The sequence below is a fragment of the Meles meles genome, chromosome 12, assembly GCF_922984935.1.
Source record: "Meles meles chromosome 12, mMelMel3.1 paternal haplotype, whole genome shotgun sequence".
NCBI classification, from domain to species: Eukaryota; Metazoa; Chordata; class Mammalia; order Carnivora; family Mustelidae; genus Meles; species Meles meles.
In genome coordinates, this window is record NC_060077.1 from 34,979,295 (window position 1) to 34,999,361 (window position 20,067).

Below are 20,067 nucleotides of genomic sequence, written 5' to 3' on the forward strand. Positions count from 1 at the left end.
TAGGAAAACCAGGCTGCCAGGTGTGAACTCCGGGCAGGTTTCAGGATGCTTCTGCAGGGGGTTACGCAACCAGGATCTAGAGTAGCATTACGGATTTATGTGCAAACACCAATATTCCCCTAAGCAATTAAGTTCCTACCTTCCTTGGGCTCTCCTGCGAATAACACATCCTAAGGAAGGAGGATGCTTATCATATTATTAGGCTTCTATGTTGAACCCTAATAATGGGATCATTAACCATTAACCATTAAGCCATTCACCACACAGCGCATGTGCGTGCACACTGCTGTTTCTTTTGTAGGCTTCTGTCCCTTTTCCTTTGGATTTCTCCTCGGGTGAGACTGTGTCCTCTTCCCCTTGGGATCTCCGTATTACCCAGAAAAGCACCTGCCGCATAGTAGGCTCCCAAAGAAATGTTTGTGGTTGGCGAGCAGCTGAGGTGATTCAATGAATAAAGCAACTTTTTCCTTTGTAGCTCAGGGTGTGGGGGGAATTGCTCCTTGTTTTCCTCTTACACCAATCTGCTCTTCCTGAGTTTTTCCTGGGAGGCTCTTTTGCCAGGTTTCACTCCCTGGGAGGGAAAACTCGCTTTTCAGGGGCCGAAAAAAATATACTGAGTGAAGGTCAATCCACGCGATGGGGACGCAGGCGTTCCCTGGGTCTCTTCTGTTAGGATTAAAGAGGAGTTGACCCAATGGGATGTTTTCACACTTCCTTGTCCTCTGTCAGTCAGCAGCGGTACCCGTGGCCCACATCTCCCTTCTGGCAGCTTGCATCTTCTCTGCCCTCAGAAGGGCAAGTGAAGGGCTCATCCTGGGAGGGGGATGGGCAACAGCCTGTCTTTCTTCGGGGGCATCAGTATAGCCCCTTTTGATAGCAGCTGGGTAAGGATGTGGTGCCTGCTTCTGACCAAGACACAGAGATCAGGCAGCCCTATAGAACATATGGAGGGCCAGTCTGGAGGGACAGTGCACGGTGGGCTGTTCCCCAGAACGGGGAGGGGCTGGGTGGCAGTGCCAGTCTAAAATCCTTCTTTGGAGGGAAAAACTTACCCCCTGGTACTGCGGATGGAAATGTCTTCAAGTGGTGCTTTTTTTAAATTGGTAAAACTATAGCTTTCAATAATGGGACATGATCTTTCCTGCTTTGGTCAACTTTTTGGACTTTTTAAGAGGAAGGTCAGAGGTTTGTGGCCCTGAGCTCTTCCTCTGCGGATCCTAAATCAAGGATAAGAATCTTTCTCTTTTTCTATTAAAGGAATTAAATAAGTATTTAATTTTAATTTTAATTAATTAATTAAAATATTTTATTTATTTATTCGACAGAGAGAGATCATAAGTAGGCAGACAGGCAGGCAGAGAGAGGGGGAAGCAGGCTCTCTGCTCAGCAGGGAGCCTGCTGAACAGAGAGCCCTCACATGGGGCTCGATCCCGGGATCCTGATATCATGACCTGAGCCAAAAGCAGAGGCTCAACCCACTAAGCCACCCAGGCACCCCTTATTTATTTATTTTTAAAGATTTTATTTATTTATTTGTCAGAGAGAGAGAGCGCACAAGCAGGAGGAAGAGGCAGAGGGAGAAGCAGCAGGCCCCCCACTGAGAAGGGAGCCTAATGTGGGACTGAATCCCAGGACCCTGGATCATGACCTGAGCTGAAGGCAGTTGCTTAACCCACTGAGCCATCCAGGCGCCCCAAGATTTAATTTTTCAGAGCAATTATAGATTCACAACAAAGGTGATCAGAGAGTACAGAGATTTCCGACATACCCCCTGCCTTCCTGCAGCCTATCCCCCCACCAACATCCCACACTCTGTATCAACAGAGCCGTCCGTTTGTTAGAGTTGATGACCCGACACTGATATATCTTGATTCCCCGAAGTCCGTAGTTTATATTAGGGCTTACCCTTGGTGCTGTATAGCCCATGGGTTTGGACAAATAGATAAAGATGTTTACCCACCGTTACAGTATCATACAAAGTAGTTTAACTGCCTTACAATTCCTCAGTGCTCTGCCTACTCTTCCTTAGTAAGGGAATTTTAAAACACTAGGGGGCAGTTCTCACCAGATCCCTAAACACTATTCGAGTCACTGCTTCCGCTGATGGGTCTGATTCTCCTCTTTTTTCCAGTTGAAGTTTGTTTCGGTTTGAAACCAACTAGACAAAATAACTACGTCTTAATAAATTTAGACACGAAGTAAATTATTCTGGGCACTGTGGGGAAAGGAAGAATCAGGGTTCTTCGTGTATTCCCATCACTTGATTTATGTCGTGGGGTTTTGACAGTCTCCTGGTTCTCGTTCAAGGTCATGAGTGGATTTTAGGTCCTCATAGATTGGTCTTACCTTTGAAAATGCTTATGCTTGGAAACCTTTCATAGACTGAATTAGCTAGTGAATTTGCTAGATTTCTTGGTCTCAACTCAACTGAACGATCTGCTTGCTGCTGAAGAGTTTCGGTCTAAACCGCAAACGTGTCTGACTATGAAGAGGACAGTTACGGGCAGTGGAGGGAGGGAGGCTGGCTCACGGACCTGAGCGCCGGATGGCAGACTTGTGGCCAGCGCCAAGTCAGCCAGGAACCCTTGTGAATGGAAAGACCTGATAATTCCTCTCCTCTCTTCTTTCTCTTCACCTGCAGGAGGCAACCACCTGCACACTTTTTCTGCGGTTTCATTTGGATCCTTCTGAACAGTTCCTTTAAGGCCCACTTTGAAAGGTGTGGTCACTGCTCTTTTGCCCACCCCCAGAAGGGGCTCTGTGACAGGTTCCCCATTCACAAGTCCCGTGGTCTTCAACCTCCTGTGCCACCTTTGCATAAACAGCCAAACACAGTGGATTCCTTTTCAGTCTTAATCCTTGAACTCCCAGCTGAAATTCCTGGCTCCTCCCTTCCTCCTGAAACTCCTTCTTTCTCGGCTTCTCCCAGCGGTCTGTGTTATTCTTTGTATCTTTCCTTCTCCAACACTCTTCTGAAAGATGGGGGCTCTGTGTTCTTCTGTCCTGGGCCCTCTTCTCTTCTTATTGTACACATTCTCCCTGGAGGGGGGGTCCCCAGGGGGTTACTCCTGTGTGTCTATCTTCAGCTCAGTGGGCCCCGTGGGTTCCAGACCCTCAGTTAACGCCCACCTGCTTCTCCCACGATGCCCACTGGCTTCTCCCAGTGGCTCACCTTCAACGCATTGTTTCCTTCCACTTTACCTCCCTCTTCCTCTTAAATCCTTTATGGTGGGGCATGTCATTGCCATTTTGCCTGAGAGAAAAGACTAAGAGTTCATGGAGACTCCTCTCCACGCCCACTTTCCAACATCTCCTCGGTCACCAGATTCAGTGGATTCCATTTTGCCTCCGTCCCAATCCTTTCTGGCCCTTCTTCTTTGTCATTACTACATTGGCCTGCGTTCACCTTCTCCCATCTTGCGACTGGACCACTGCCACTGTCTCCGGCTGGCCATTTGCCAGTTTGGTGCAGTGAAGCCAGACCGCCTGGGTTTGAATCCTGGCTCCGTCCCAGAGAGGCTGGGTGAGCCTGGGATGGGGTTAGCCGTTTTAGGTTGTGTGATCTTATGTGACCTGTGCGTTTGCAATTTCGAGTGTGGGTTATCACAGAGAGAAGTGACTCAGCTGAATACAGAATTCAGAGACTGTGACAATCAATGGGGTGTTTACCACGTGCCAAGTTCTATGCCAAGTAAGTTTCCCTCAACTTTGTCAACTAGTTTCACTGAATCCTCTCAGTTACCATGTGGCATTGGGATTGTTACCGATGTGGAAACTGGAGTCCAGAGTTCGGGCCACAAAGCTGGTAAATGGGCATGTTGGAATTTCAGACCAAGTCTGACTCCTGTGCCTTGTTCCTAACCACCCTGCATCTCCTCATGGATCATAGGTATATCCCCAAGTTTTGAGAGTATTCATATAGTCCACTGATGCCCTTAACCACAGTAGATGGCATTCAGTTTGAGTCCTTTCTGGGCCAGTCCTAATCATCTGTCTGAACAGGGATGGGCCAGCAAGTTGTTATGGACTGAACTGTGTCCCTTCAAAAGTCCTATGTTGAAGCCATGATCCCCAGTGAGACTATTTGGAGACAGGGTCTTTAGGCGGCAATTAAGGTTAAATGAGGCCATAAGAGTGGAGCTCTAAGCCAATAGGGTTGGTGTCCTGATAACAAGAGGAAGGGAGACCGTGCCCTCTCCTGCTGTGAGAGGCCCCAGGAGAAGCTGGCCATCTGCAAGCCAGAAAGAGAGCCTTCAGCCGACACCGAACCCTACTGGCCCTCCATCCTGGCCTTGCCAGCCTCTGTAAAGTGCGAGGAAATCAATTTCTGTGGCTTGAACCACCCCGTCTGTGGTATTATTACAGCCACAGCTGACTAAAACCCTCGTCAAAGAGAGCAGCTTTGACTGAGGGCTTTGACCTTCCAGTGTGGACAGGTCAGAGAACAGCTTGAATTCCGGGGATGGAATGTGGCTTCACATGAACAATGGCCGCCTCGGGCCTATACAATTGTAGTTCATAGATGATACAATAAAATGACACACAAGTTGTGAGGAAAATGCCACGCCGGCTTGGCCTCCCCCTCCAGGGCTGTGAGGAAGTGTGAAGCTTTCGTGTCTTCAGGAGAGTGAAGGCATAGCCAGAGTATCTGGGATTTCCACTGACTTAAAAGCCACAGTGCTACAGGAGGCTGGGACAAAAGGGGGCAGCAACTTGATGAAGCTGTGCCCCAGGTGTCCTCACAGCTTGAGTGTACCTCACAACTCAAAAACTGCTGTCTTGGCCACCATGTGCTTTACCACAGATTAAGTAAAAAAAAAAAAATAATAAAAAAAAATAAACAAAAAGAAACCCCCCCAAATCCCAACATTTATTTTGAAAAAGCACGTGATCAAAACCCCACAGAGAAGAATATTCCATGAGCTTGTCATGGCACCACGCACTTCCTCTTGAAGCAACTCCAGACACAGACAGGTCATTCTGGTTTATACTAAGAGCCAAATGCAGAGGAAAAGCAGCAAATGTCCCAGAGAGATTGCTTCCCTCTTGAGAGATGTTTTCCTGGCAGGGAAGCGGCAATCACACAAAAATATAACAGGAAATAGTTGAATAAAGTAAAAAAAAAAACCACCATAAATCCTACCCACAACGGAGAATTTTAAAATTGACTAATAGTCTGGAAACGAATAGCATCAAATGAACGGTCAGGGGGTCCGTGAGCGCTCTTCCCCCACAGGAATGTAGTGAACAGGGAAGTCACATCACAGTTAACAAAAGATGGGGAAGAAAAATCAGGGACAACCACTATGTTATAACTCCGGGAGCTCAGTGGTAGACAGATTCGCTCAAAGTACGGCGAATGCAGCTTTGCTTGCTACAGGTGTTTGGACAGATGAGATCTTCTGATCCCACATCCAGTTTGTTAGCTGGGCTTTTGCTGGGTGTAGACCCAGGGCGGCTGTAGTTGGCGCCTGGAGGTCTGTGCTGCTTGGGATAGAGATCAGAGGTAAGAACTGGTGGCCTGTGGACCGCATCAGGCACAGAGAGCGTGTTTTACTAACTTGAGCCGACTTTTAAAAATAAGCGGGTGTCAGATGAAGATGGCCATTTCCATCTTGTTCTGGAAATTCAGAAGACCTGGCAACACCGGGGTTGCGTTCTCACAGGGCAATGACGTGTTGAAGCTGGGACACGACTGTCCCTTTTAGACAAGGGCACATGCTCTCTCTCTGAAACCTCCTCCTGAATTGTGCCCCCCCCATTGCCACCCCCCATTCATAAGTTGAAGCCTTAATCCCCGAAGTGACCGAATTTGGAGACATGGCCTTTTAAGGGGGCTATGAAAGTTAAATGAGGTCATAAGGCTGGGTTCCTAATCTGATTTTCCTCTTCCCTCATGCGCATACACAGGCGCACAGAGGAAAGGCCGTGGGAGGGCATGGCAAGAAGGCGGCCATTGGCAAGCCAGGAAAAGAGGCCTTCCCTGTGACCTGCCCTACACACCTGTCATCTGACCCTTTCTCTGAGACCATTTCCTCCCCATTCCTGCTACACGGCTCTAGCTCTGACTCCAGGAGCCCTTCAGGACCTGCGGCCTTTTAACTGGAACGTCCATCTTATCTGCACCCGCCTCTGTTCCCCCTTTAAATCCAGCCACTCCATGCCTGAAAGAAGGCTCCATCTAAGAGTTAGAACAGAACCACATCGGTCTCGCAGTTAGCCCCTCAAGGTCACAGTGGTTCCCAGACTCTTGCAGTCCTAGCACCATGTGGGGTACGAAGTCTTGCACAGGAAAGAAAGCTCAGGTCGTCGGGATGGACCCATGGGGGTGTTGGCATGCAGCAAAGGACCCAGGGAGCGTGTGGGCTATAATAAAATGCCATGCAAGAGGTGCAAATGGAATTCAATAGGGGCACGAGGGAGTTACACATTTATTCCCAAAGGAGGACTGGGCATGTCTCCTGGAGGAGACGTCATCCTGGAAGATGGGACAGCCTCTGACCAGTGGGCATGGAGTATGGAAGGAGCCTAAAGTGCATGCGTCCTTCCTGAGCCTGTGAGTTCTTCAATGCACATTCTAGAAGTAAGTGAACGGGATCAGTGAGCAAGATAAATGCCTGCTCAAAACATAATGGCAGCCGGAGCGCCTGGGTGGCTCAGTGGGTTAAAGCCTCTGCCTTCGGCTCAGGTCATGTTCTCAGGGTCTTGGGATCAAGCCCCGCATCGGGCTCTCTGCTCCGCAGGGAGCCTGCTTCCTCCTCTCTCTCTGCCTGCTTGTGATTTCTCTCTGTCAAATAAATAAAATATTAAAAACAAAAACAAAAACAAAAACAAACCATAATGACAGCTGAAGCAAACATCTGAGGGCATGAATGGTCAGTAAATGGCGCTTTTGATTCAAAGATTTCCAGCTAAATCCACTCTCTATCTTAACAAAACCAAGAACCTTTCTCAGTTTAATTCAAATCTATAAAAAATCCGACAAACAATGTCATCCTGACACAACAGTATGTGTTTTCATGTTGACATCACTGGGTGAAAGATACAATATATTCTACCCCCAAAGACTGAGTCATTTGAGTCAATGTCATTTCCAACATGATGTTGATATACAAGCTCTATTAGGCTCTAAGATAATGTCTTTAACAAGGGTAGTCATTCAACATATGCACCAGAAATGAGCTCTTTGGAGAACACCATTCCCTTCTTCAGGGATTATCTCCCAGTTCCCTTTCAAAGAATCATGAGCTTATTAATTTTTATATATATCAAGCATGTTCTGCTTCACATATCCTTTTATTTAAAAAGAATTTCTGTTCAATAGCACCATCACACTATAACAAGTATTGCATCGCCGTAACTCTAGATCTTCTTTATTTTATTCTTCGTTTATTTCTTGAGACCACAATCCTCTCCTTTTGAGCCATATTAATCTGAAGCACTTAACATTTTTGACTTGAGTAATTTCAAATTAGTTTCTTTACAGAAAACTAAGTGGGTAGGAGCGTACTTTGAGCACTTGCATTCCTGAAGATTCTAGACAGAAGTAATGGTTTAATGGTATGAAATGCTAAGATTACAATTCTGTATTTTCAGACCCCTGGAAACATGGCTCTGTCATAGCATAGAAGTGAGTACTGCAGATGAAAACTATTTCTGATCTGGTCCTCTTCCCTTTTCTGGTAAACTTCTTGCTTATTTTATTTTTTTTCTTCTTTGTTTCTCCCCCCCCCCCCCCCCCAACTTCCCCTTATCTTAGAATTTAGCAGCTGGGTTTGTGTTGTTCTAATTATTCATTCTTGCCCTAAGTGAACTCCTCAAAGTGATGACTTATTTGGTTCTCGAAATGTTAAAATAAAAGCCGCCTTCACTTACAACCAGGTATCTTACTCAGGTCATGGAATGGGTTCCTTTCCTATGCATAGCAGAGCACAGAGGTAAACAGTCCTTTTTCCCCAATATCTCACAAAATTTGGGTCAAAGCCCACATACTAAATTTGTTGTTGTTGTTTGCCTTAAAATTTAAAAGGCAACAAGCAACATCAGGAATTTATGATTTTATTTATTTATTTACATTTTTATTTATTTATTTATTTATCTAGATTCTACAGTAGAGTGTATACAAAATGCTTTCTGGGCGTTAACTTGGAGAATCCTTGCTGCCATGCTCGCTACAGCGCAAGCTTGGAGAAAAATCCTAGCAAACCATGTAGTAGTTTGTTCCCTTTCAAACGCTGCTGATCTGGCACCCACTTCCTCGCAGGCCCTTAGCACCACACGCAGCTCTTGGGGGAGCCTGCCACGCTACTCTGCTTCTGGTTCTGAAAGGGAAGCAAACGTTCTGGGAGCCCCGGGATTGAAATTACTCAATGAAAAAGAAGTGCCATGTCTTCAGCGGTTGAAGTCACTTCTCCAAAGGGACCAAGCCACACCCACCGACCGCTCTGCCCGCATTCGGCGACTGAAATGAAAGCTTTGCGGTCGCGCTAAGAGGTCTTCCAGCCTCCTGCCATTTGCGTTCCTAAAACAAAGTGCCGAACGACTACACCGTTGCAGGAAATGAGATGCTCGCGTTAGCCATCCCTGTGGATTACAGACTGGGGGAAGAAATCAATCGAGGGGGGGCGGAAATTCCCAGAGAAGCTCATTAATTAGTAACAAATGGGCAACTGGCCAAAATCACAAGGCGCGGAAAGCAGCAACATCACGGAAAGCGGTTCTGGGCCAAATCATGAAAGTAAATACTGTCCGTGTAAAAACCAACGTGGCGACGATTTTCGCCTGCCCACCTCCCCGAGCACACTTCTTCGACCGCGGCCTACACCGCGCGGAACCAGAGGGGCCCCCGCGCCCGGGGCGGGACGGGGCGGGGCGCGCGCCGACGGCACCTACCCAGCAGCAGCAGCCGGTGCGTCTGCTGCAGGTCGCGCTTCTGCTCGCGGAGCATGCGGTCGATGCTCCTGCTGACCTTCTTCGCCTCGCGCTCGGCCTCGCGCTCCTCCGCTCGCAGCTGCTCCGGACGCCGCCCTCTGTCCTTCTTCGGGGAGGCTTTGGGCCGCGCGCACGCCGGGCTCCCGCCGGCGCCCCGAGGGAGCGGGGTCGGGACCACGTCTTCCCCGACCGCCGCCGGGGCCCGGGCGGGGGTCGGGGCCGGGGCCGGGGCCGGGCCCGGGCCGGGCCGCGCGTCCTCCGCAGGCACTTCAGAGGCGGCGCGGGAGACGTCCTCCGGATCCCCGAAGAGCAGCGGCCGCAGACTGTAGCACAGACCCATGTGGACGCCCGGGTGCTGCGGTGGGGGGCTCAGGCCGGGGTCCCGGCGGAGGGGCGGGAGGGGGCTGCACCCGGACCCGGCGCGGCGCTGCCGTCCGCAGGCTGCGGGCTGGGGGTGCGGCGGGCCCGGGCTGGGGGCCGCGGCCCCTCACAGTCCCAGAGGGCCATTTTGCATTTTCCGCTGGGTGCAGGGGGTGGCGGCCGCCTGGGCTGGAGATCACCTGATAGCGAGGCGAGCGGGCCGCGCCGACGGGCCTCCGCGAGCCCGGCCCCCGTTACCGTAAATACCGCCTCCCCGGCTGTCCCCCGTTACCGTAAAAACCGCCGCCGGGACCGGCCCCCCTTTACCGTAAATACCGCCGTAGGGCCGGCCCTCGTTACCGTAAATACTGCAGCCTGGGTGGTTCCGTTGCAAATAGCACCGCCGGCTTCACTCTGGTTACGGTAAATATAGCCGCCTGGCCCGGCCGTCAAGACAGTAGGCACCGCCTCGCGTTTGAGTCTTCGATACCGTAAATACGGTTGCCCGAGCCGGCCAGTGCCGCAGTGGCGGTGGTGGTGCCGTCACCACCCAGAGCTGTCATTGCGGCACTCAAAAAAACACCTTGGCTTTGATCTGGGACAGTGGTAAATATGAGCGGGAAGCCAGACAAAAGGCTAGAGGTGCTATCTTTCAGATCTCGAATTGCCGGGTGTATTACCTGCAGAGATCACCGCACCTTGCCTCTTTTTCACTTACACACACCCACACATCTGCACGCTTTTCATTCTTACCTTAATTCTATGATGCCTTTGATCTCGACAAAATCTGCAAATCCGGAGGTCCATGACATCATTTTAAAAATTACACTTATTGGAATATTGAAAAGGAGAACATGTCATTGTCATCTACTATATTTTATTTTCTAAAACGAATATATGAAATTGCACTCTGTATCCTATTTTTTAATCCACAGTATAGGGCAGAGAGGAGCAGAGGTTATTCAGGCCAAGTGCCCTTTCTCCAGGCCTCCTATGGATACAACCCCACCAGAGTCCCCACTGTCTCTACTATTTCCCACAAAATATCCATCATCTTAGAGAGCAAATGCTGAAAATTTCCATAGTTTTTAAGAACTCAGCTCTAACACGTGTTCCTTAATTTCTACCAAATGACATGAAATATGATAAATATATCTAATATAAATCCCATTAAAACCAGCAGATTGGACTGTTTAATGCAAGGCCCTGCTTTTAAGGGTGCACTGTACCCACTGGCACTTGGTTATAAATACTACATTTGATTAAATATTATTCAAATTTTTTTGAAAGAGAACTTTTTATTACTTTTATGTACAGAAAATTCAACAGCGTCTGCTCATTCCAGTTTGGTGGCTTGTTCTTTAGCCTTTGCCTTTTCTAGCTGGGCGATGCAAGCTGCTGACTTTGGACCCAGGACGGTGGCTCTCCAGTGATGGTAGATCTCATTATATCTGTCATTGTGATTGGTCCTGATGGCTTCCACCAGCTTAACTGGAGCCCCTTTGTCTTCTTGTGTGAAGGCCACAGTGGGGCAGGTCTTCCTGTGGAATGGACACCCCACCCCAGCTTGGCCTTCCCCTTGACAATGCAGTAGGGACCCCCCATCTTACCACACAGGGTAGGCAGGAAGACAGCCAGCTCAATGGGGTCTGCATCGTGGGCAATCACTACCAGCTGAGCCTTCCTGTTTTCTGCCCAGGTGGTGACATATTAACCCCGCTTAAAGGACAGGTGGCCTCTGAGTGGGGATATTCCCTTTGCCGGCAGCTTTCTTCTCAGCCCGGATCAACAATCTCTGCTTCTTCTCTTGCTTTGTCTCTGGTCTGTGTTTGTGGGTGAGTGTAAGCAGTCGCTGTTTCACGGTCCAAGGCCATGGTGAAATGGTTAAAATCACAGGAGGTGCTTTTAGACATTTTAAGAGAGTAGACCTTTGCCACTGAAGCCGGATGTAGCAGGGGCATTTGTCCTGTCTGATGCCAAAATTCTTGTGCTTTTTCTCAAACGGGATTGACCACCTTCTTGGTCCCCCATTTCTTCACAACAGCAGGAGCCGGGGCCCCCTTCTTCCCCTTTGCCTTCTTTCCTTTTGGCATCTTGGGTGGCTGGAGGAGAGGCTACATTTTGAAAGAAGGAAATTGGAGATCTAGATTCACATTTATTTTAGGGCCCTATTAATAACGAATGTATATACCATGTAAAGTTCTGGACCTAACATTACCCCCAAATTCACCAAAATTAGCTGCACTTTTAGGTTTTTGAAGAGGAGGAGGACGACTATGGAAAATCTAACTTGAGAAAACAGAGAAAGCTATCAAGTATTAGTGTGATTTTCACTATTCACCCGCCCATTCTCCATTTATCCCTTCACTTGTTTAGTATTTATCAAGCACCAACAATATTCTGGGCATTCTGGTTGGTATCAGGTGAAGCCAAAGACATGGGTCCTTATGGTGTTTATACACTAATGAGGTAACAATATGTTCAACCATAGATGCATAAGTTAATAGATTTATGTTATATTTCAAATTATGCAAATGCTGTGAAGGGAAAGAAGAGGGTTCTCTAAGAAGTAATAAGGGAAGGCCCAATTTAAAATTGGGAAAGGAGACAAAGAAAAGGAAAACACTGATTCAAAGGGACCCATGGATCCCTATGTTTATACCAGTATTATTTATAATAGCCAAGATATGGAAGCAAACCAAGTGTCCATTGATAAATGAGTGGATAAAGAAGCTATTTCCATATATATATACATATATATATGTATATATATTTATATATATTTTTGAAAGAGAACATTTTATTTTATGTACAGAAAATTCAACAGTGTAATATAAATATAAATTACAAAAATTCAATAATAAAACTATAAAATTATATTAGTTATATATTACACATATATTATATATAGTATCATATATACATGTATACACACTGAAATATTATTCAGCCACGAAAAAGAGTGAGATCTTGCCATTTGCAACAAAGATGGACCTAAGGGGTATTATGCCAAGTAAAATGAATCAGGGAAAGACAAATATCATATGATTTCACTCATATGTGGAATTTAAGAAACAAACAAGCAAAGAAAAGAGACAAGCAAAACCCAGACTCTTAAATACAGAGAACAAACTGGTGGTTGCCAGAGAAGAGGTGGCTGGGGGGAAATGGGCAACATAAGTGATGGAAATTAAAGAGCACACTTATCATGATGAGCAATGAGTACTGTAAAGAATTAAGTCATTATATTGTACACCTGAAATTTATAGGACACTGTATGTTGATTATACTTCAGTAAAAACAATGGTAGGGGAAGAAGTTCATGTGTGATACAGGGAAGGCCTTTCAGAGGAAGGGATATTTGAACTGAGAAGAATATATACCAATTCTTTTCCTGTTTTAACTTATTAAACTTTATCAACTAGTATCACAAGAGATGGATAAAATTTTATGTATTGAAGCCAGATGAAAACAGAAACAAATATAGATTTTTAAAAATTTATTTTAGAGAGAGAGAGAGAGGACCTCTCTGGAGAGGAAAGAGGAACAGAGAGGGAGGGCGAGAGGGAGAGAAAGAGAGAATCGCTCAAGTAGACTCCACGGGGAGCACAGAGCCCAACTCGGGGCTCGATATCACAACCCTGAGATCATGACTTAAGCAAAAGCAAGAGTTGGATGCTTAACTGAATGAGAAGCCCAGGTGTCCCTAGAACAGATTTTAAAAGTACATAAATTAATTTGTATCTAGAGGGAATTTACTCAGATTTAAGGATTTACTTAGAGAGACAGAAGACAATGTTTTCTGTTGGTACCCGATATCATAAACTGAAAATAATTTCTTAAAATCCTGTTAAAAGAATCCTAAGAAAGAACTGTTGGGGGCCCATTCTGGCTACATTTCAATTTCTTTCAGCACTTTTAATTACATACAAGTTGTAAAAAAATTGGATTATGAGTTCTCTGCATAGGATAAATTAGAATAAAATATTTAATATTTATATATCACTTTAGTTAAATTTAATGTTTTCTCTTCAATACAAGGTTGATTTTTAATTCATGCATAATTAGGTCACACAAGTAAGCAATTTCTAATGTCAAAAAATGATTATGAATCTGAAAACATGAAATCATGAGGGAACTCTAAAGTAAACATAAAATTATAGCATATAAGGTATAATCCAATAGGATTATTTCAGTCTAAATTCATCTTCTTTTGAACTAAGAACAATCAGAATTAGATACAGTGAAAAGTTTATGTCTTGGGTCTTTGTATGGAAATCATGTTCAGTTGACGAAAGTAGCATATTATTATTGCATATTTTTGAAAATTTTCACACTGTTTAATTGGAAACTTGAATAAAATTGTAGAAATGAATTAAGGCCAATTTGGCTTCTTTCTCTCCAGTTGGAGCTATATTTGAGTAGTGTGATGTGTAGTTATAGAGAATTGATTAAACAATGATACATTCTCAAGAATACAATAATAATGTATCTATTAAAAATGAAAGAGGGCTCATTTCCTATAATGCAGGTTTTTCTCAACCTTGGCACTATTGACTTTTGTGGCTAGATAATTTGTTGAGGCGGGGAGCTGTCCTGTGTATTACAGGATGTTTAGCAGCATCCTCGGCCTCAACCCGTAGGTTCCAGTAGTACTCTTCCTCAGTAGTGACAACAACAACAATAACAACAACAAAGTATCTCCGGGTATGCCAAGTATGCCCTTAGGCAAAACTGCCTCAAGTTCAAAACTGTAGTTGCCATAGATTGGCATAGTAGCAGCTCGGTTTGACTGATCAATTAAGAGATACGGTATTTATATCTCTTAATGTGCTGGAGAGTAACCAGAGCAAGTCTACCATGGAAATATAAGTATAAGCTTTGTGATTTTAAGACTTTTTGCTTGAGGACACTTCCCAGTTCACCATCAGTGGGTGGTGTGGCTTAGGAAGTGTGGCTTAGTGTGGCTTAGAAAGCCACAATATTATTGGCATGACTGGCTACATGATTTGGGGGCCCCAGCGTAAAATAAAACTCCCATACCCCTTCTTGAAAATTTAAGAATTTCAAGGCAATGATAACGGAGTATTAAATCAGCCATGAAGTCCTCTGTGACTTTGCAGATAACATGCCAAAGAAGCTGGACCCACTTAATGGCTTGAGATCTCGGAGAATAGAATTTGGAGGTGGGGAAACAGCCCAGAAAATTAGTAGTGAAATTCTAGGAGGAAGGGAAACTTTAGAAATGTGAGCCCCACAAATCTGCATATAAAATCCACTCTTGTCTTTGGTTGACTACTATCAACAATGCAGGAGAAGACCCTGGGAGCCTGACAAAAACACCTAAAAAATATAAAGGGACAGAGCGAAGATTTCATCTTCTTTCTTCAGGACAGACAGATTTTTTTTTTAATTTTTATTTTTTTAAGGATTTTATTTATTTGACACAGAGAGTGATTACAAGTAGGCAGAGAGGCAGAGAGGCAGAGAGAGAGGAGGAAGCAGGCTCCCTGTTGAGATGAGAGCCCGATATGGGCCTCGATCCCAGGACCCTGAGATCATGACCCAAGCCGAAGATAGAGGCTCGACCCGCTGAGCCATCCTGGCGCCCAGGACAGACAAGATTTTGAGTTCAGAGTTCAGCTATGTTAAATAGTTTAGAGAACAAAACAAAGCAAAACAAAAATCATTCATTAGAGAGATATAACAGAAAATAAACTCTCTACAAGATATCATTTATAATGCCTAGAGTCCAATAAAAAGCATTAGACAAACACACAGACAGAAAAATGTGACTTGTATTTAAGAAAATAAAAGGCAATAATTGATGCCCAGATGAACCAGATGTAACAATTAACAGACAAGGACTTTAAAGTAGTGATCACAAACATATTCAAAGAGTTAAAGGAAGATATGCACATAAAGAATGAACCAATGGATAATCTGGAGAAACTGAAATTATAGAAGAGAAACAAATGGAAATTCTTAAACCCAGAAGTACAATAACTGAAATAAAAAAAAAAAAAAAAATCACTGGATGTGCTTACCAGCAGGGGGAAGACAGAAAAAGGACAAATTGATGAAATTAAAATTAGATTCAGAGAAATGATTCAACGTGAAGAACAAAGAGGAAAAAAAACAACTGAAGAAAAATGAACAGCTTCTCTGAGGCCTGTTGATCAATATTAAGTGGTCTAAACAAAGAGCAATTAAGAGTCCTAGAAATAAGTGAGGAAGAAATTGGGATGGAAACAACATTTGAAGAAGTAGTGGCCCCAAACTTCTGATATTTGATGAGACATCATTAACTTACAAATCCAAGAAACCTAGTGAACCAGAGGCAGGATTAATATAAAGAAGAATGCACACAAGTGTGTATTATAACAGCACTGAACTTCAAATATGAAGAAAGAAGTGTAGATGTAGCCAAAGAAAACAGGGAAACGATGTATAAGAACAGCCTATGAAAAATGCTGACTTTTCCTCAGGAACAGCAGATGCCACAAGGCAGCAAAACAACATTGCTGAAGTGCTGAAATATGGAAAAATATTACCAACCCAGAATTTTATATCTTGCCAAGCTATACTTCAAGAATAAAATGAAAAAAAAAAAAAAGTAACTTTAGGGATGCCTGGGTGGCTCAGCGGGTTGAGCCTCTGCCTTCACCTCAGGTCATGATCTCAGGGTGCTGGGATCTAGCCCCACATCGGGGTCTCTGTTCAGCAGGGAGCCTGCTTTCCCCCACCTCTCTCTGCCTGCCTCTGCCTACTTGTGATCTGTGTTATGTAAATAAAATCTTCTATAAAAAAAGTAACATTAAAGAAAATAGGAGACAATGGGCATCAGGTGACCTGTACTATGAAAAATGCTAAATGGAAGTCTTATGGCTAAAGGGATAGGACACCAAGTGTTACCAGGTGGCAACTCAGATCCAGAAGAAAAATAAAGATCAGTGGAAATGGTAAATATGTGGGTGAATCTGAAGACTATATGTTTCTTTTTAAGATTTCTTTTAAAAACATATGCCTATTTAGGGAAAATATGAACAGTGTATTATGGGTTTATAGTGTATGCAGATGCAATCTATGAAAATGTTACAAAGGGTGGGGAGGGCAAAGGGACTATACTCTCACCAAGTTTCAGTGTTTGATGGAAAGTAGTATAGTATTAACCATAAGTAGGTTGCGGTAAGTTATCAATTGAATTTCCTTCAGGGATGAAAATGTTCTATATCTTCATTATTCTCTAAAGTAGCCACTACTTACATATACTTACTGCACACTTGGAATGTGGGTATTGTCACTGGAGAATTAAATCTTAATTTTAATTGCTTAAAAAACCCCAAACTCTTAGCTTCAGAAAACTGGTGGTTGCCAGAGGGGAGGTGGGTGAGATGATGGGCAAACTAGGTGAAGGGGATTAAGAGGTACTAACTTCTGGTTATAAAATGAGTAAGACCTGGGGATGAAAGGTACAGCATGGGGAATATAGTCAATAATATTGTAATAACACTGTATGGTGACAGGTGGGGACTGCACCTACCATGGTGAACTCTGAGTAATGTATAGAATTGTCAAATCGCTATGTTGCACCCCTGAAACTAATGTAATGTTGTATGTCAATGATACTTTCATAATTTATAAGCATAAATGTCCATGGTTGCATGTGGCTAGTGGCTACCGTTTTGGACGATGTAGCCACTAAAAAAGAGTGAAAAGTAGGGTGCCTGAAGAGCTAATTGGGGAGGAAAACTAAAATACCACAACATATTCAAGTAGCCCTGAAAAAAGAAGAAACAGGAAAACAAACAACTGAACCAAATAGAAAATAGCAAAATCGCTAACTTAAATCCAGCTATTTTAATAATTAAATGAAAGTGGACTAAACCTTTTAATTAAAAGACAGAGAATGTCAGAGTGGATAAAAGACCCAACTGCTTTTTTTTTTTTTAAAGATTTTATTCATTTATTTGACACAGAGAGAGATCACAAGTAGGCAGAGAGGCAGGCGGAGAGAAAGGGGGGAAGCAGGCTCCCCACTGAGCAGAGAGCCCAATGCAGGGCTCGATCCAAGGATCCTGAGATCATGACCTGAGCCGAAGGCAGAGGCTTAACCCACTGAGCCACCTAGGCACCCCTACTTTCTGCCCTTTTTTAAGAAACATACTTAAAATACTGACATGGGTAGGTGGATAGTAAAAAGAAGGAAAAAGGTATATGATGGTGTCTTGGTTTCCTAGTGTTGCAGTAACAGATCACCACAAGCTAAGATGTTTAAAACAACAGATTCTCATTCTTTCACAGTCCTAAAGGTCCGCAGTCAAAGTGAAGGTGTTGGGAGGGCCACGTTCTCTCTGCAAATTGTAGGGGAAACTCCATCCTGACCTCCTCCAGCTTCTGGTGGCTCCCAGTGCCCACTGACTGTGGTTGCTTCACAGCAAACTCTGCCGTTGTGATCACTTGCCTTCTTCCTTATGTCTCTGTGTGTCCTCTTCTGTCTCTTATAAATACAGTCTTGTTGGATTTAGGGCTAATATGATCCCATCTCTATCTTTACCTTAATTATAATCTGCAAAGACTTTGTTTCCAAATAAGGTCACATTCTGGGTTTTTTTTTTTTGTGGGGGGAGGGCATGAATTTTTGAGACATGCTGCTTTACTCACTACATATGGAGATATTAGTGATGAGAAACCTGGAATGGCTACATGAATATCAGGCAACATAGAATTCATTATAAGGAGATTTGCTGAAAGCAAAGAACACTACTTCATCATAAAGAAAGGGTCAATGCATCAGGAAGACATAACAAATACAAACACTATAACCAATAATTGCAAAATGCTCCTCCCAAATTTTAGTGAAATGTTCACTGACATAGACCAGAACGGGGCCAAAAAATACACCAGCAAATTGTAAAACACTAAGTCTTAGAGAGCATGCTTTCTGGCCATGATGGAATTTAGTCAGCAGGACAATAAGATATCGAGAAAATCTCCACACATTTGGAAATTAAGCAATCGACTTCTGAATGATCCATGGTTCTTTGAAAAGTTCAATAGAATAAATTCCTAGCAAGAAGTAGAGAAAAGGCAAATTATCGATACCAGGCATAAAAGAAGGAACACCGTTATAGTAACTTTGTTCATCAAAACGACATATGAGAGTGTTATGGACAAATTTATATCAACACATTCAACACTTTAGGTGGAATGGACAAATTCTTTGAAAATACAATTTAATGAAACTAATACAAGAAGAAACAAAAAGCTGAATAGTGGCGGACCTAGCAAATAAATGGAAATTGTTACTGAATATGTCCTCACAAAGAAAACTCCAAGTATTGAGTACTTTACTGGTGAATTCTATAAAACACTGAAGGCAAATAATAATACCAATATTAAATAAACTCAGAATAAAGAGGAAGAAAGCATTTTAAAACTCAGTGTCTTATTTGAAGCCAGCACAACCTCAATACAAAGACTTGACCAATACAATATAGGAGCAGGATATTTTAGGCCAATATGGCTCATGAATGTAGATGCAAAAAACCTTTAAAAATATTAGCCGGCTATGTATAAAAATATGTCACAATCAAGTGGGATTTATCCCCATGATGCAAAGGTTGATATAACACATTCTCTGGATTTCCAAATGACATAACTGTTAATATTCAAAACACTAGGGGTGCCTGGGTGGCTCAGTCAGTTAAACATCTGCCTTCAGCTCAGGTCACCGTCCCAGGGTCCTGGGATCAATTCCTGCATGGGGGATGGGGTCCTTTGCTCAGCAGGAAGTCTGCTTCTCCCTCTGCCTGCCTTTATCCTTGTTTGTGTGTACTCTCCCTGACAAACAAAATCTTTAAAACACACACACACACAGGACTAATCTTAAAAGCATTCTAGAAATAACATGTGAGTTTAGCCAGGTCTCAGGATACCAGGATACCAGGTCAGTATACAAAAATAAATTACTTTACTATATACTAACAAAAACACCACCACTGCCGCTGCAACTGGAACACGGAATTTAAGAATTCCACCTCCAGTTGAGCCCCAACTACAGAACAGGAATAAATTTGATAAAATATGTGAAAAAACCTCTACACTGAGAGCTACAAAACATTGTTGAGAGAAATTAAAGACCTATATACATGGAGAGGTATAAACATGAAAGACTCAGTATTGTTCTTCCCCCCCAATTAATCTATAGGTTCAATGCAATATCAATTATAACCCAGAAGCCATTTTCATAGGTGTTGAGAAGCTGTTGTAAAAAATTGATATGGAGATGCAAATGACCTAGAATATCTATAGGAATCTCGGTAAAGAGAACCAAAGCTGGAGGACTTATACCACCTTTCTTCAAAACTCACTGCAAAAGGACAGTAATCAAGAGAGTGTGGGACACAATCATAGGCAAATTCGTCAGTGAAATAGAATGCTCAGAGCAGAAATAGACCCACACTAACACGGTCTATTGGGTTTCAACAAAGGTCCCAAAGTTATTTAACAAGAGGAAGGTTTTTCAACAAATTGCAGTGGAACAACTGGATGTTCACATTAGAACAAAATGGAGCCTGGCCTCTACCTCACATCACACACACAAAGGAAATGGGCATTGAACAGAGTCTTAACTATGAAATTTAAAATTATTAAGTTTTCAGAAGAAGACGTAAGTGGATAAATTTGTGACATGGGGACAGAAAAGATTTCTTGTGTAGGATACAAAGAAATTAACCATAAAAGAAAGAAAAACTGGACTTCATAAAATTAAAA

General features: G+C 43.7%; 1 protein-coding gene and 1 pseudogene across 1 annotated transcript in view; both read right to left on the reverse strand.

Moving 5' to 3' along the window:
• Positions 1-9,583, reverse strand: part of GNAL (G protein subunit alpha L) — a 138,149-nt gene extending 128,566 nt beyond the window's left edge. The window contains exon 1 of the mRNA XM_046024399.1: positions 8,893-9,583. Within this exon, the coding sequence (XP_045880355.1) occupies positions 8,893-9,271 (379 nt within the window). The 5' untranslated portion in view covers positions 9,272-9,583. The remainder of the gene's footprint in view (positions 1-8,892) is intronic.
• A 1,044-nt stretch (positions 9,584-10,627) lies between these two features.
• On the reverse strand, positions 10,628-11,390 carry LOC123953877 (annotated as a pseudogene).
• Between the last annotated feature and the right edge of the window lie 8,677 nt (positions 11,391-20,067).